General features: G+C 50.6%; 1 protein-coding gene across 2 annotated transcripts in view; it reads right to left on the bottom strand.

Moving 5' to 3' along the window:
- The window catches only part of UPF1 (UPF1 RNA helicase and ATPase), a 36,494-nt gene that overhangs the window by 9,859 nt on the left and 8,933 nt on the right, over positions 1-17,702 (bottom strand). Inside the window, exons 2-15 of one of the 2 annotated variants that reach the window (XM_019926127.3) lie at positions 12,063-12,205; positions 10,367-10,456; positions 7,890-8,057; positions 7,284-7,464; positions 6,003-6,164; positions 5,265-5,382; positions 5,016-5,114; positions 4,376-4,484; positions 4,042-4,201; positions 3,820-3,938; positions 3,194-3,358; positions 2,984-3,098; positions 2,229-2,372; positions 1,620-1,833 (exon numbers count right to left, since the gene is read on the bottom strand). In XM_019926127.3, the coding sequence (XP_019781686.1) occupies positions 1,620-1,833; positions 2,229-2,372; positions 2,984-3,098; positions 3,194-3,358; positions 3,820-3,938; positions 4,042-4,201; positions 4,376-4,484; positions 5,016-5,114; positions 5,265-5,382; positions 6,003-6,164; positions 7,284-7,464; positions 7,890-8,057; positions 10,367-10,456; positions 12,063-12,205 (1,987 nt within the window). The remainder of the gene's footprint in view (positions 1-1,619; positions 1,834-2,228; positions 2,373-2,983; positions 3,099-3,193; positions 3,359-3,819; positions 3,939-4,041; positions 4,202-4,375; positions 4,485-5,015; positions 5,115-5,264; positions 5,383-6,002; positions 6,165-7,283; positions 7,465-7,889; positions 8,058-10,366; positions 10,457-12,062; positions 12,206-17,702) is intronic. The other variant, XM_019926128.3, reaches the window with a different exon arrangement.

Here is a 17,702-nt window from a genome sequence, read left to right as displayed (position 1 = left end):
GAGAATCACAAACAAGCTCCTCATGGCCTGGCCTTTTCTAGCCCCACCACCCAACAGACCAGCAGCATTCTAAGTGTCAAGACTGCATTGCACAGCAGCCATGGGGCCCTGGCCAGGCACGCACACTTTCGGCCTCAGTCTCCTCACCTATAACGTGGGCTAAACAGGCCGACGTGGTGGGCTGCTGGCATTAATGAGACACTAACTGGTTCTTGAATGAATGCTGGTCTCAGAACCCCTTTACACTCTGAAAAGTTGAGTTCAAACAGCTATTGTTTTTATGGATTACATCTACTGATATTTATTGTATTTTAAAACCCAGAAATCTAAAATATTTTAAAATTCATTTAAAGATAAACATATTAACTTACAAATATTTTTTTATGAAAAATAACTGTATTTTCCACTAAAATATACATTTAGTGAATTTTCGCAACTCACTTCACTATCTGGCTTATTCTACTCCTGTTCCCAGTCTCCCATGAGCCCTTGCAGCATGTGAGGATGGTCACAGATGCACGTGGTTGGAAAAGGGAAGCGTGTTTTATGACCTTTCCTACTACTGTGGAATTCTGCCCAATTCTACAGGAAAGCTGGACGGGAGGTCACCCTGCAGGTCAGTGACGATGGCCTTTCTACTCTGCCCTGCACCTGCATGGCCTTTGACCCCCCCAGTGACTTGGGAGCACCCTTGCTGGCCACTGGAATGGCAAGTGCCTGCTCACCCCGTCAAGCAGAGCTTCCAAAGGCTGACGCACCTGACATCTGTCACCACCAAAGATCTCATCAGAAAATCCATGCAGCATTGGGAAGACTTGATCAGCTTATGCTAGGGGACATGGGTTTTCCAAAATTCTAATTTTGGTGTGAATTCTCAGATTTTATCACTGGTGATGAATATTCTCAGTTATTTTCCTTGAAGCCACAGGCTCACTTTGGTCACTTTTGGGAAAACGCCTGCTAAATACCCCAGTCTGTATAACCAGTGTGTGAGTCCTTCCTTCAAGCACCTCACACCCCTGCCAAGTTTCTTAGGAGAACGTCCTCTCCCATCACACATAGAATCACAAGAACATGCACTCAGGGATTAGTAAACTGAGTACGCTTTGCTTGTGCACCCAGGCTGGTGCCTGCCACAGGTGCGTGGTGGTGACGACACACAGCAGCCTGGTCGCACCACTGACTCATGCTGAGGCTTCTGCGCCATTAGCGTAAGTGTCAGCACAGCCAAAAGGCACACGATGTCCCAGTGTTACTACAGAAGTAGGCTGGCCTTGGTCGTGCAGAGGTCTTTGAGACCCCCATGGCCCGGACTTTGAGAACCACCGATAGAGGAAGGAGCGGGACAGGCAGTCAGCTCTGCCACCCCCTCTTGTGTGTGTTGGGTGTGATGCGCCAATGGTGGAAATGCTCACATAGTGACTCTGAATTTTACGAGGACACAGGCTCCCCCTTGCCCACACCCCGAGAATGTCCCAGAGTGCACTTTCTGTCCCACTGACCACTGCATCTCTCTGAGGCGTCCCCTACCCACTAGCAGTCACCACGTAAGGCCACTTAAGAAGGAAGTGACAGGAGGTATTGTCTCCCCAGGCCCCCCACTCTGGGCCGAGTATTACCTGCAGTGACACCATTCTGAAGAGAGCCCTCATAGAAGATGTTGGATGGGAAGGCACTGAGCGCAGGATGCATCCGATACTGGACCTGCAGACGGATGGGACGGATGCCCAGCACCACCAGGCGCTCAAAGAGCGACTGGGACAGCCCGGCCTTGGCCGCCTTCTTGCACATCACCACGGGGCCCAGCTGGCAGTGGTCGCCCACGAGGATCAGCTGTGGTGAAAGGCCCACACAGGTAAGAAGCTCAAGCATGGAACAGCCTAGACGTCCACTCAGGGGACTAAGAGGGCCAGGGTCCATACAACCACCCGGCTATGTGAATTCAAGTGGCAAGATATGGCCTGGGGGTGGGAAAACTGCCCACCACATACATGGAACACGCAAACTTGCACTCAGAACCCACACAAAGGCACTCTGTGCCAAGTCCACCCTTCGAAGACCCCCTCAAAGGGCCTGCTGTGCATCCCTCTGTGCTCTGGCAGGGCATCAAACAGCACTACAGGACACTTAAAAACAAACCCCCAGCACTAAGAATTACACAGAACTGGAACAAGAGAGAATGCACACCAATTTTCAAACAAGACTATAATGGATGGGCTGTGGCCCACCTGCTTGGCTCCAAGGACCACAGGGACCATGCACTCTGGCTCGGTGGCCTGGGTGCTCTCGTCGATTAAAATGGATCGGAACTGCATCTTGGCGAGCCTCGGGTCCCCGGCGCCCACACACGTGCAGCAGATGACATCTGCATTCTGGGGAAGAGAGTGCGCCAGGCATCAGGGCACCTGCACGGCCAATGTTCCCAGATCCCCAAAGCAGGCAGGACGGGACACAGACACCATTCCGGTCCACGCCCTCCTCAACAACTATGGAGATAAGTGGTCCCTCCCTGACAACATCTGTCCAGGGTGCAATGACCCTAACTTTCGAGATCTTAAGTGGTTGGGCTTCACTCCTAAGAAAGAGCTTGGCGCCTTGAGACAGCCTCTGAGGGGCAGCGCTAAGCCAAGGGCACCATGCTCAGGCTGAGATCCACTTCTGGTTGGTTCATCAGCAAAGAGCAGGAGACAGCGCTCCAGACCTGCCCCCTGCCCCACCGCGGGTACGGACCAGGTTCCCAAGATCCCAGCAGCAGGGAGGCTGGCGGGAAGTGGAATCTACCTCAACAAGATGTCTCTGTGTGATCTCAGAAAAGCATACGGAGGAGGGTATCAGAGTTCTCTCCTCAAATGCAAAAGAACAAACTAACTAAAGGTGCCATCGTGGACTTAACGTATCCAAGCAGGTCCTTTGGCCCAAGTGAACAAGACAAACGCCCAAAGGCCCAGGCCAGTTCCCCCGGCAGCAGGGCAGGTGAGTTCACCATGAGCAGCTCCCTCTCGGCAGTGCGCTTCAGGGCCCGGTATCGCTTTTCATCCGCAGACGACAGCTCGCCAGTCTCATCCTTCAGCTGCTGCAGCTTCTGGAGCTCCGGCATGCTGCAGACACAGGGGCACATGAGAGGGAGGCGTGTGCCGCCAAGGCCTGCCCAGGGGAGACACACCTCACTTAAGGCCGGCTACCCGACACCCACCTGTCCATGTTCCTGATCTGGTTGTGCAGGGCCAAGAACGACACCGGGGAATCGATGGCCTCTCGGCTCTTGGCACAGAGCCGCACGACTTTCAGCCCAGTCTGGTGGATCTTCTCAGTCAGCTGATCCACGGCTATGTTGCTTGGAGCACAGACAAGCACGGGCCTTCAACACAATGTGAGCAAATGTCAGTGCTCGCCCAGAGAAAGTCGAATTAGCCAAGACTGTTGTTTTGAATCACAGGCGGTAGAGCCAGCTCAAGCTCTAAGACTAAAGCCGGGAGTGACACGATGCTGAAGGAGCTAAGAGCCAGATGGTCTGGAGCTTCCCGATCTTCACTCTACTCAAGCAACCCACCACTAGCACCCGAGTCCAACATCCTCACCTCCCGTTTGCACTGTAAAGCCTCTCAAAGCTCCAAGGTGCACGCAGGCACAACACGACCCAGGATGGACCTACCCACTACGGCCTTTACAAGAATGGCAGGTTTGCTTGTTAAAAGCAACCGCAAAGGCCAGATCTAATACAAACGGCATAGAATGCAGCATGCCAGACACCCTGGGCCCCGAAGCCTCCTGGAAGACAGGCCTCCCTCTCTCCCCCACTTGGGCCATGCAGAGCCCTACCCATTGCCTTGCCGAGCCAGGTGGTAGACAATGGTGGCTGAGGTCACCGTCTTTCCTGTGCCCGGTGGGCCCTGGATCAGACTCAGTGGTCTCTGCAGCACAGTCTTCACGGCGTAAACCTTCGGATACAAGTGGCCGTTAGGGGTGCAGGCACGGCGGAGGGCCGCTCACCGGGCAGGCTCTGCAGTCCGGGACCCTCCTGCCCCCGGGGCGGGGGAGAACCTGAGAGTGGTTGAGGTCAGGGAGCCCCTGCGCCGTGAAGCGTTTGGGCAGCTGGCACTTGATGATCACATCCTCCACTTCGTGGCCGAGAAGTTTGTGGTAGATGTAGCCCGACACGGAGGTCTCGTCCACAGCAAAGGTTTTCAACGCACTCTGCATCCTGAAAGGAAAGCTCCAGGTCAGTGGCACGCACCACCGTGGAGCTGCTGTGCAGACCTGCCCCTCCGTGATGAGGAGGAGAAGCACGGAGACGCCGGAGGCAGCAGCCACGCCAAGGGCAGGTGACGGCAAAGTAGATGCAGGGAAGTAGAGGCTGGGAAGGAGGCAGACATACCTGTCGAATGAGGTTGACTTCCACACGAAATCCACCTGGAAGTTATGAGTCACCTCCACGGGTGCACCCACACTGCTCCGAAGCTCAATAGCGATCTCATCGCCATAATCTATGCCGCCGAGTTAAGTCTCATTCTGGTCAAAAGCCTTTCTGAGGAGACCTCACTCTGTTACTGAAGACACAGACCCTCCTCTGCACCAAAGACAGAAAACGCAGCCAGAGACCCATGTTCTCGGTGACAGATTCTGCCCACCGTGTCCGGGGCCAGCGCAGCCAGCACCGTCCTCCTCCTCGTGAGCCCTGGGGCAGCAGCCAGCACCCAGCATGGAGCAGCCAAGCCCAGGGCCCAAGTTCCAGGCCCTGACTGTGAATTTCCGCAGAGCCCTCAGGCACATAGCTCGGAGCACCCTGGCTTCTGCCTAAGCAGCTCTCTTCATCAGTTTTATAGAAACGGTGCCCCCTCAGAGGACACCTGAAGAAAGGGCGTTGCAGTCGCAGCTGTACACACCCTTCCCTCCACCTGAGGCCCCGAGGCTGCTCTCAGCAGTGACCCCCACGCAGGTCTCCTGTGCTCTGGACAAGTTCGTCACAGACTTGGGCAGACAGTGCCTGTGCCAGCCCTTCTTTACACAAAGGATACTATCAGGGACCTTGATGACGTGGCCGATCCCTTTCCACAGGGGCGCCAGGTCCCCTTTGTACCGCAGGCATATCTCATCCCCTTGCATGAGCCGCATGTCTTACAGGGAAAAGACAGCAAGAAAGTTAAAGTTTTCACATGTGCCACAGACGCTACCATGAAGAGTTCAAATTAAGGGACACTTTACAAGGGTGAAACTAGGAATTTTATGCTACTTATGGTCACAAATATTTTAAAACTTAAAATCACCTCTTAACCAAATTATGACTAAATCCTCATTACCAGAGTCAGTCTTGGGCAAAGTGAAGTAGGCGATTCTCTTCTTGTTAAGGCCCAGGTCCCACCTGACCGTGATGTTATCTTGAGTCTGAGCACATAAAAAATAAGAGCCCTGTTAGCCTGCAACACAGACACAGGCCTGGACTCCTTGTGTCTGGGTTTCCACAGGTGCGTGCCCTATGGCGAGCAGCACCGGACAGCCTGAAACACCAACAAGGGCACATCCAAGAAGTCATTAGGACCCCGAAACCTGCGCAGGACGACCAGGAGACCCCCATATGATGTCTGTTCTTGGAGGCGGCTTCTCTGTGGGCTGCGGAGGGAGAGAAGGAAGCCGATGGCCGGGGACACATCTCGTGAGCCTCAGGGCTCCTGCTTCCTATGCACAGTCTCCGAGGGATGGGCACAAGGAGTGTCCTCAGTGTGCTGTGGGCTCCTGAGGTCTGACTCTCATGGCTGTGGCAAAGGCTACAAACCCAAATGTAAGGAATTTTTGTTGGATTTAAAATCAGAAAACACCCAGGCGGGTGTCTGGCTTTGAGTGATGGGGCGTCTGCCCACAGGCCTGTCCTCAATCCACGGTTCTGTCTCTCAGGGGCTGGGCCTCGGCCCACGTCAGCATTTGCAGTCTGCAGAGAAAACCACCCACCCCAGACCTTAGAAGAGATGCTTTGTTAAAATGACCAAACCCTCCTGCACACACATCACCTGCGACTCTTTCAGTTTCTTATCATAGTCAGCCTCCAGCTTGACCAGAGGACCGAAAATGTTCTGGTACTGGTAGGCATCCTCATACCGCAGGAGGACATGCTGCGGCTCCTCATCCACTCCCGGCTTCTCGAGGTCCTCCAAGGTGGCAGAAGGATTTTCCTAGAGGACAAGAACGGCACCACGTTCTGCCCTGTTCTCACCTCTACAGTGAACTATATGCGAGCTCCCCAGTCAACAGAGGCACAGTCACACCCACCATTTCTCAGAATGAGCTGATGTTGGGCTGATGCGGAGAAGGGCACCCGGTGGTCGGTGGTGTCCACTCCGTAAGGAGAGCCCTCATATCAGGAAGTCCACGTGGCACACAAAGGTGGACACCCAGGTACACAGCCCTGACACACCTATACCATCAGATGGCTGCATTCTCCAACAAAGGCCTAACCCCTGACCTGGGAGAGATTACACTTCTTCCTGGCTGCCAGAAAGATTACTGGCTTCCCTGGCTGTGTAAACAGAAAGGAAGGCCCACGTCCCCATTTCCTCCTGATCCTATGCTGCACCAACAGGAGCAACGCACACTTCCTTGGCAGGGACAAAACAGTATGTGGGCTGTCTGGATACAAACAGGAACAGTGAAGTAATTGTGGCAACTTGAAAATCAAGGTGGAAAGGTTCCTTGCTGGACTGTCCTTCAAAAATATTTTGACTTGCACTTGAAGATAAATTCACATCCTTGATTATATGGGTGCCTAATTAAAATTTCTAGCCTAGTTACTAAAACTTTATCGTAAAATATAAACAGCCAGAACCAGAGATGGGCTTCCCTGGAGAAACAGTCTGTGGGCAGGGCAGGAATCCTGCGCGCCCCCAGCCTGGTGTCGCCCTGGCTCCGATGCGCCACAGGCCCGACCAGGTTTTATGGAGTACACCCGCAGTCCTGTCTGTCCACTCAGGCCCGGCTCTTCCTGACATGTCCACACACAGTCACCAATGGCCAGTTCCCAACCACTTCCTTCCCACCACCTACCCTTGCCCTCAGCAAGAGAAAAATTCTAACAGCCAGAGCTTTCCTTTCCCAGAGGCCTGGCGGAGGTACCCGTGGCGCCCTCGGTCCTGCTTCCAGAAGGAGCTCGAGGGGCCACTCCAGGTAGAGGCTGCAGAGTCCCCCTCGAGCTCCTTCCAGAACCTCCTGTTTCTGAGACACCACCCCCAGCTCCCCTCTCCACCCCCGGCAACACTTGGTGCTGAGATGGGTGTGCATTCCCAGCAGGCCCTCACCTTCCAGAGCTCCTCCAGCTTGTTGATCTGCTGGGCGGTGATCTGCCGCGCCCGCAGCTGCTCCTGCTCAGAAGGGATCTTGACCAGCCAGGACAGGAAGCAACGGTCCTGGATCAGGGGCTGCCACTGCGAGCTGTCCCAGTTAATGTCCTTGAGACTGCTCTGACTGGCACAGGGCTGCCTGCAGAAGCCCCGAGGGTGGGGAGAGCCCAGGTGAGGATGACCTCTAGCCCCCCAAAGGCTTACTGCCTTTAACCTCAAAGGGGCGTTTTCCCTACATTTTACTGTATGAGCACATTACCTTTAAATTGTTAGGAATAAATTGTGTGTCCCCACACACTTGAGCTCTGAACTCTTAAAACTCAGAAGAGACTTTGCTTTTACAGAATTGTTTTCGTGATTTAACCAGAACACACCCCAAAAGGGTTACTTGACATTCCCAGCTCTCTAACAAGCCCCAGCCCCCCGAACCTCCTTACACCTCGTCAGTCGGCAGAAACTATTTTAAAGCTCCATGGAGTCAGAGCCATGGAGTGGCTGAGTCTTTGGGGAAGAGGACTGGGGCTGAAAGGCAGTCCCCCAGGGAAATCGTGGCCCTGCCCTCACCTGCATAGCAGCACCACAACCGAGTCAGCCTTGGCAGGGATGAAGCCGAGGAGGAAGACGTTGCGGCAGCCGCAGTTATAACACTCCAGAACCGTCTCCCCCAGGGGCCCATCCTTGTGCAGAGTCACCTCTTTGCATTTTGCCCTCACGAGGTGATTTACAATGTGGCTGAAACCAGGAAATGATAAATAGTTAACACCCAAAGTTTGGCTTTTCACCACTTCCAATTTTCGAGCTCCGTTAAAAGTTCCGGTACCGTTCACGGTCCATTAGCAGGAGTGGTCACACCTCATCCATCTGGCATCCCGGGGGACCAGCCCGCCCCTGAACTGGCTCCCCACGGAGCACAAAAATCAATCCGACTTGAACCATTTTTAAGGAAAACTTTCCTAACACGTTTCACACAGTTCCTGCTTTTTTCTCTCCCCCCCAGTTCCTGCTTTCTTAAATCCAACTTATTGGACCTAAGTGAATCTAACGCTGGGGCCAAGGCTGCTGTCCTGGAGAGGCAGGAGGCTCGCCCCTTTCACTGCTCCTCTGCTCGTTGTAGTTTCTCTCCTGCTCCTTTCAAAGTCACTTCTCATGGCCCCTGTGCCTGCTTCCAGGAGCAACACCCCTCCTCATTTGCTGCAGGCCAGGAAACCTGATAACCAAATGTATTAGAAACCTGAGGACAGTAAAAAATACCGAGTAGTGGGGCTCAGGGCTACTCTCCGGAAGCACAGGGCCAGCCCTGAACGGTCTGAAAGCCCCACCGCCTCAGCTCTTTTCTTGCTTCGGGTGGCCAGGGCTCTGACGCCTTTCTCATTTCCGGGACACGGCTCACCTAAACCAGGACCTGAGTGCCCCAGCCACAGAACTCTACCCTCCGCCACGCCAGCCTCATTCAGGGCCCACGGGTGGTGCACGGTTCTGCCTCAAGCCCTCCCAGCCCCCACAGCGATCTGCAGCCTGGCTGCAGGTTTGTCACACGCTGAGCATGCCTGCCAAGCCTCCAGCCTTCCCTGCTGCCACCCTCACATCACCTTGGGAAACCCCTCCTGTTCAAGCTTCGGCTCAGATGCCAACATCCTAATCCTCTCTGGCCCCACGAAGACTGTCAGATTACCTAACTAATCATCACTGCTCTCCGTACTTCCAAAGCCACCCCTCCCCCCACCCCTGGGCCTTCTACCAGGATCAGTGATTTTCTCTTGTCCTTTCTAGGCCCACCTCACTCCATTACACTGGCAGCTTCTTGAAGGCGAGTGGCTGTCCCATCACCTTCACAGTCTGACCTTGCACAGAACACACAATCTGGCTGGCCGAGTCTGTTTTCTCTTAGAGGCCCTCCGCTCACTTCCCTTATCTTGGCTCTGCTGACCGGAAGCTGGGGTTGCCAGCCAAGGCAAGTTTTATTTAACTGCTTTTCCTGCAGGAGAGGAACTAATGTGAACACGGTAACACTTATAATTACCCAGAATGTTCAGAAAATGGTATACCAGTCTCTTCTGGTTATCCTGAAGATGCTTTTCCCTTCAAATCTCTAAAAAACATCAGCTCCCTTTCTTGCCTCACTCAGAACCCCACAATTCGCATTACTAACTCCAAGGTGACACGAGATCTGACCATTCTGTGTCCTCAGCCACAGCTGCCAAAGGCACAGCAAGGGTACGGGGCTCTGTGCAAATAAAGCTGCCTATGGAATTTTGTCACTTTATTTCTATAAAACATGAACCTCAGAGGAAGATGCCGCTTTCTTGCAGGCGACCTGGATCCTTGCCCCACGGAGACTCTGCTCTGCTTCCCTGTGGTAATGGAGTGAGTCGCTGCACATCATGGCAGCCTTGGAGGAGCCACCAGGACCAGACCCATGCCAGTGGTGGAGGCTGAGGAGTCTCACCACTCGAGCTTAGCCAAACGGACTCTCCCCTGGAATCCAAGCACCCTCACAATGGGGGTCTCACCCCAAACACAAAACAAGGGACCTAGTCACAGCTGCTGCTGATCAACAGCAGGAAGGGAAGCCCAGAACCGACGGTCAAGTGAACTTAATTTAATCTGATGATTCAGGATCTGGCCCATATTAGCCTCAGGACTGCTCTGATGAGCTAAGGCCAGAGGGAGCCTTCTCAGGAAGCGGCTCCCATGGATGCCCATTACTGTCTTGGGAACATCCTCCCCAGGCACCCAGTAATGAAGATGAACGGGCGTGCCAGGAGCTCATCTTGCAGAAAAATATAAATAAAAACTGGGAAAGAGAATTAAGCCAACCCTACTTGCATAATAAAAGGAACCACAGAGAATAAATCAAGGGTAAATACATTAAGGCATTCACACACCACCATCTGTTTCAAGTTAAACCAGTCACAGAGGAGGGAAAAAACCAGGTTTGTTAGCGTGCTTTTATATTGTGCTTCGCTTCAACATTTCCATAATTTACACACAAATCTGAGCACAGCACTGATTAAAGACACATGCGCGGTTTGATTATCTACCTGCCAGAAGTATTTCCACGTCCATTACAGAACCACTTCTTGCTGGTATTACAGTAAACCACGCAAGCAGGATCGTGTATTCCGCAGTAACTAAAAAAGTCAAAACATCAACAGTTAAAGCTAGAAGACCACTCTCTGGTTTTAATTTGGCAGGATGTAAAATTCTTTCCTCTTACAACATTTTTAAGTTTTTCATTAAACACATACTCAAACCCAATGATCCCACTAACAAAATCCAATCAGTTAACTGCAGAGGCTTCCTGACCCTGTGAACGCAGGGAAGGGTTTAGGGGTGCTGTGGAGACTCCTCAGACAGCAGTAAAGCCCCTTCCAGGGTGAGGTGTGTGTGGGGGGGTGAGAGCAGTAAAAGGTGCCAGGTGAGCCCAACAACGGAGTCCTAAAACCCCCAAGGTGACCTAGTCACTCCCCTTGGCCTCAAGTTTCAGGAACCGTGACTTATAAGCAGGGAAATCGGCATCCTTAGCTCTGGGCACACAGAAGGTAAGCTGAGACCACGCTGCGTTCACAGTGCCTCCCATGCTCCAGCAGAGGGCGCCCTGCTCCTGGGAACACTCAGCTCAACCCAGCAGCGGAGGGTCCTGGGGTACAGACTGAGCTCAGCTCACAAGGAGCACCTAGGGAGATCCCCCTGGCCTCCCTTTTCTGAAAATCAACACACCAAAAACAAAAATATTGGCTCTCCACAGAGTTCTGTATGTGGATGAAGCCAAGACTCAAGTCTCAAATGAGAATGTCCTCTGGCCAAGAACCTTCCCTTCAACACCTCACGCCAGGGGGCTCTCCCTACTCCACTCCCCACGGACGGCAGGAGTGTGACGGGGTGTGCAGACTTTAACGACCTGCAGCTTCACCAGGACCACTTCACAGGCATATCTGGTACATAACAGGAACGCGAATACATATGTAAAAATGTACTGTAAATGAGAGTGAACAAAGAGCCAACAAAGTAAAAAAGTGTGCCCACCAAGCAGGGAAAAGAGCGGCCCTCTGTCCCGTGATGGGTGCAGACCTCAGAGGGGCAGCGTGCCCAAGGGGCAGGCAGAGCTGAGTAGAGGCCCAGGCCCACTGCCCTGCCTGGCGGGGTGCCCTGAGCAAGATCATTTCACCTCTTTTGGTCTCAATTTCCTCATGTGCGTGTAACAAAAAAGCAAGAGTAAGTCCAAACACAAGGGGTGGGTCCTCCTCTAGATAAGAATTCCAAATTTGGTCAACACGCACGTCTATCCACTGACTACTCACTTCCAATTTTTCAGGAATCCTCCATGCAACACGGAGGCAGATGTTTTAAAGAAGCCTACAGTAATCTCTTTGTAAGAGAAATCTTAGCTGCTCTATTCACCCTCCAAATGCTCACCCCATGTGATGAGTTCTTTCTGATACGTGAGTGGGGCAGGTACCGGGTAACAACCCAAGGGCCTGAGGAAAGCAGAGAAGGGGAACCTTTCCCCCTCCAGCTGGGAGAATCAGGGATGACAGAGGGTGCTGATCCCATTCGCCTGCCCAGTAATAGGGACTTATGTGTGTATAAAGGCTTGAGCAACCTCCTTATTCCCAAGGACAGTGTTTCCAAGTGTCACAGTCCATGGTCTTAGAGGGGCCTCTGTAAAGTTAGCAAATGCATATAGAATGTGGATGCTCTGGGAGGCGAGTCCTCTCCTCCGCTGAAGGTGCTCACCTGCAGGCATGTATGGGGAGATCCTTCGTGTAATAGGTATCTTCCTCATCTTCTTCGAAGTTCAACTCGGCCAACAACTGGCTAGTCTTGGCCACGCTGTCATCCACGGCCCCGTTCTGCAGGATGCCCTCAGGCCCACCGACCTATGGCAGAAGGCAGCGTCACCATGAAAGACTGCAGCTTCCGGGCCTCAGCCCAGGCACATGGCTTCTCCCCATATGAGCAGTCATGGCAACCTTCCCATGAAGCACTGGCCTGCTCTCTACTGTGCAACAGTTCAGCGTCTTCTGATTTGACTTTTCATACTCTCCTCTTCCCTATCAAACCTACCTGGCCAAAAACAGGGCACAGGTGGCTGAGGTCATCCGCCCTGCCACCTGCACACCCAGGCCCAACCCCATCTAGCCATAGCGCCATGACTACAAGCAGGAAGCTGAGGGCCACAAGAAGCAAGATGACTTTTTACAAACCAGATATGGTCCCCCCCTGCGGACAGCTGCACAAGGGTCCTCCTCCTTTAAAGCCTAAGCACCAGAAGTAAAGGTTGTGACCCCTGCAGATGTGGGAATGCAGTTCTCTCGTTAGTCCACATACTTCCTTCACTGTCAGTTCCCCTCTCCAGAAGGCAGCCCTTCTTAATTATGAATTAGAAATTGAATGTTAGGATAATCTTCCAGTTTCAGGACACAATCTTACTAAATGTACCCTTTATATGTCATAACAGCAAAAACATACAAATAGGCAACTTTAAATAACTAAGCGATGAATTTCACAGGCACCTCTGCTGAGCTCACACATCCATTCACGAGTGCACAGACTCAGCTTGTCCGAGGGAAACAGGTGCTCCTAATGCTGCCCCCGTTGGAACTGCCTCCTCAGACAGCAGCCAACAGTCCTCATCATGGTCCCCACGGGCCACAGCCCACACAAGGCTGGGTCAAGCAGTGGAAGCATCATGCGATGAAAGACGGGAAGGAGTGACAGGAGCCCCAGGGCAGGCACCAGGTTTCTCTGAGCTGTGAGACGGGATCAGACACTGGCCTGCCACGCAGAGCTGGGAAACCAAAACCCACACCCACGCCATGCGGGGTCGGCTCAGGCCAGTCCCTGTCCACTGCTCCAGTCACCTATATGGGCCTAAGGACAACAGGTCTCCTGAGGGGGGGGCATCCCAGAAACTCCAAAGGTGCATTCAGGTTGTCAAGGAAGCCAAGAACCCATTACAGGAACACGTGTCTCTGCAATGGTCTCAGTCAGATCAGAACCCCATTTCACTGTGTCTGCCACCACTTTAATATACTATCTTTTTTTCTTAAGATTTTTTTGATGTGGACCATTTTTAAAGTCTTTATTGAATTTGTTACAATATTGCTTCTGTTTTATGTTCTGTTTTTTTGGCCACCAGGCATGTGGGATCTTAGCTCCCCAACAAGGGATCAAGCCCACACCCTCTGCCCTGGAAGGCGAAGTCTTAACCACTGGACCACCAGGGAAGTCCCAACATTTTTTCAGAAGGCAACGATCAGGTTAAATGCAAGAAGACTGTATGCTTTGTTTGGGGGAAGGTTTTTTTTTTTTTAATGAAAAATCAGTATTAACTTTTGGATTTTAATGTAATGAAGACAGTATTATTAACATCATCACAAGCACCTCTTTGTAAATCCCTGACCTCCTTTTTAAAAAAATTGTAAGTGGTTCTGTGGCGTTAAGTACATTCACATGGTTGTGCAACCACTACCACCATCCATCTCCAGAACTTTCTCATCTTCTCAAACTGAAACTGTCCATTCCCCCTCCCTCAGCCCCTGGCAACCTCCATTCTACTTTGTTTCTATGAATCTGACTACTGTAGGGACCTCACATAAGTGGAATCATGCAGTATTTGCCCTTTTGTGACTGACTTATTTCACTTAGCATAATGTGCTCAAGGTTCATCTATGTCCTAACTGTGTCAGAATTTCCTCCTTTTTCAAGGCTGAATAATATTCCATTGTATGGACACACAACATTTTGTTTATCCATTCATCAGTCAGTGAATACTTGGGTTGCTTCCACCTTCTGGCTGCTGTGAATGATGTTGCTATGAACATGGAGTACGAGTATCTCTTCAAGTCCCTGTTTTCAATTCTTTGGGGTATATACCCAGAAGTGAAGTTGCTGAATCATATAATTATTCTATCTTTAACTTTTTGAGGAATTGCCATACTGTTTTCCACAGCACCTACACTATTTTATATTCCCACACACCAGTAGTGCACAAGGGTCCTAATTTCTCTACATCCTTGCCAACACGTGTGATTTTTCTGTTGGTTGTTGATAGTAGCCATCCTAATGGGTGTGAGGTGGTATCTCATTGTGGTTTTGATTGACACAACCTGGATTATAATGATGCTAAATATCTTTTCCTATGCCTGTTGGCCATTTGGGTATCTTCTTTGGAGAAAGGTCTAGTCAAGTACTTTGCCTTTTTCTTTTCTTTTCTTTTTTTTTTTTTTTTTTGCGGTACGCGGGCCTCTCACCGTTGTGGCCTCTCCCGCCGCAGAGCACAGGCTCCGGACGCACAGGCTCAGTGGCCATGGCTCACGCGCCCAGCCGCTTCGCGGCATGTGGGATCTTCCCGTACCAGGGCACGAACCCGAGTCCCCTGCATCGGCAGGTGGACTCTCAACCACTGCACCACCAGGGAAGCCCTACTTTGCCCATTTTTAATCAGGTTGTTAAATTTTTTGTTGTGCTTTGTTTGAAAATATTTTAAACATTTATTTATTTATTTAGGCTGCACTGGGTCTTAGTTGCGGCACATGGGCATGTGGGATCCTTAGCTGCGGCAAGCAGACTTCTTAGCTACAGCATGCGGACTTCTCAGTTGCAGCATGCGGGCAGACTCTTAGTTCCCCGACCAGGGATCGAACCTGGGCCCCCTGCATTGGGAGCATGGAGTCTTACCCACTGGACCACCAGGGAAGTCCCCTTTGTTTGAAATTTTGATAGCAAGTTACTACTTCAAAAAGTTACCTTTCCTTTTGGCAACACTTCTCCTGACACATGCAGCGGCAATACTGGGATGAGGCTGCCGACAAGGGACCAAGACACCTCTCAGTGTGACTGCCTCAGCACACACATGTTTGTTTTCTGAAAGTGTGTGGCCAGATTATGGTACCTGGATTTCACTTCATGGCAGTGAAAGAGCCACATATATCATGCTATAGGGGAGGGCTGAGAGGGTGTGGGCCACAATCTCAGGCTCAGGATGGTATTTACGTTTTTAAATGGTTGGATGAAATACCTAATAGTAGGTATTTGCTTCTTGTCCCACAAAGCCTAGAACGTACTACCTAGCACTTGAAGGAAATGCTTGCTGACATTTCTCCAAAGAAGACATACAGATGGTCAACAGGTACATGACAAAACACGCAATATTTGCTAATTATTAGAGAAATGCAAGCCAAAACTACGAGGTATCACCTCACACCAGTCAGAATGGCCATGATTAAAAAGTCTACAAACAATAAATGCTGGAGAGGGCGTGGAGAAAAAGGAACTCTCCTTTGCTGTTGGTGGGAATGTAAATTGGTGCAGCCACTATGGAGAACAGTATGGAGGTTCCTCAAGAAACTAAAAATAGAACTACCATATGACCCAGCAATCCCACTCCTGGGCATATATCCGAAGAAAACTCTAATTCGAAATGTACATGCACCCCAATGTTCACAGCAGCACTATTTACAACAGCCAAGACATGGAAGGAGCCTAAATGTCCATCGACAGAGGAATGTATAAGAAGATGTGGTACATATACATAAAATGGAATATGACTCAGCCATAAAAAAGAATGAAATAATGTCATTTGCAGCAACATGGATGGACATATCATATTAAGTGAAGTCACTTATTAAGTGAAGTCAGACAGAGAAAGACAAATATCACAATATCACTTGCATGTGAAATCTAAAAAAAATGAAACAAATGAACTTATTTTCAAAACAGAAATGGACTCACAACTATAGAAAACAAACTTATGGTTACCAAAGGGACTGATGGGGGGATGTTAATTAGGAGTTTGAAATTGACATATACACCCTGCTACTATAAAATCGATAAAACAACAGGGACCTACAGTATAGGGTGCTACATTCAATATCTTGTAATAACCTATAATGGAAAAGAATCTGAAAAAGAATATATATATAACTGAATCATTCTGCTGTATACCTGAAACTAACACAATATTGTAAATTAACTATACTTCAATTTAAAACACGGTTGGGGGACTTCCCTGGTGGTCCAGTGGTTAAGACTCCACGATCCCAATGCAGGGGGCCCAGGTTCGATCCCTGGTCAGGGAACTAAGATCCCATATACCGCAACTAAGATGGCACGCCTTAGAGAAGCCCGTGCCAAAATAAATAAATAAATAAATAATTTTTAAAATAAAATAAAAAATGGTTAATTTAAAAAAAAAGAAAGAAAATGCTTGCTAACTCCTAGTCTAGAAGAACTCTTAAAATGTCTCATCAGGTTGTATAAACTTTTATGTGTAAAGAAATATCCTTAGTGATATGTGAATCTTTACTTTCCTGAAACATAAAAATTAGTATGTGGAGTAATATGGACACATGCGTGACACCAGGCGCCTTCATTCCACCCACTCCTGCTTCATCCAGGCCTCAGATCCCACACTTCATCTCCCCTCACAGAGGGAAGAGTGAACCAGCAGAGGGCACATCAGGAATGTGTGAGGCTCTTAACAGAGCCTGACCAACCATGTGACGACCCTTTCTCTGCATCACTCATACCCCTTCGGGTTTAATAAGGAGCAGGAAATCTAAGTCCGTTCTAGGACCTGCTCTAGGAACTCTCAAGAGACAATACAATACCGACACAACACAAGGTCAGATGGATTCTCCCTCACCCCCCACTGAAGGCAGGGAGACTAGAGAGAGAGGAGTCCAGATTCCCCAGTAGGCCCTGTAGCTGTGTGGCTGGGGGGCGTGGGTTTGTCCCTCCTCACAAGTACTTACGCACACCTACACACCACATGCACTTGTCCAACCCCTGCCCAGCCCCACTCCTGCCCAGCTGTGACCTGACCACAACACAGACTTCTATAGCTGGCTTGTTAATTTCTCCCTCTACTTTCTGGAAAGTTTTAAGATAAACATTAACTTCAAAAATACATTTGACCTTAGCAACTATAATTAAATGAGTTAAAGCACTAAACAGTGCCTGGCACAGAGAAGGCCCACAATCCAAGCCAGGCGACGTAATGGAAGAAGGGAGGGGAGTGTCCTTGTCTGGCACAGGACTGAGGTTATCAACCCATCACCTCCAGCCAGGACTCCTGGGTCCTGCTGGGCTCAAGAAGGGAAAGTCCTCCCCGCACCCCTGGCACCAAGCCCATCCCCAGGCACCGTGTCACTGGGTCTAGAAAGCGAAGGAAACAGTTCTCCCTCCACCCCTGCTCTGGACACTCATTATTGAAGTCCATCTATGAGCTGCTGAGCTGATCAAGGTCTTGCAGAGGTTTTCTGCCCAGAGAGTTTCTTACGACCCACTGCAGAACTCAGTGCACCTCAGAACAGCAGGAAGAGAGGCCACTTCATTCCCACAAAGGAAAAGCACATCAGTTCAAAAATTACC

The sequence above is a fragment of the Tursiops truncatus genome, chromosome 3, assembly GCF_011762595.2.
Source record: "Tursiops truncatus isolate mTurTru1 chromosome 3, mTurTru1.mat.Y, whole genome shotgun sequence".
NCBI classification, from domain to species: Eukaryota; Metazoa; Chordata; class Mammalia; order Artiodactyla; family Delphinidae; genus Tursiops; species Tursiops truncatus.
The sequence above is the reverse complement of the archived record's forward strand: the minus strand, read 5'-3'. Positions and strand labels throughout refer to the sequence as shown.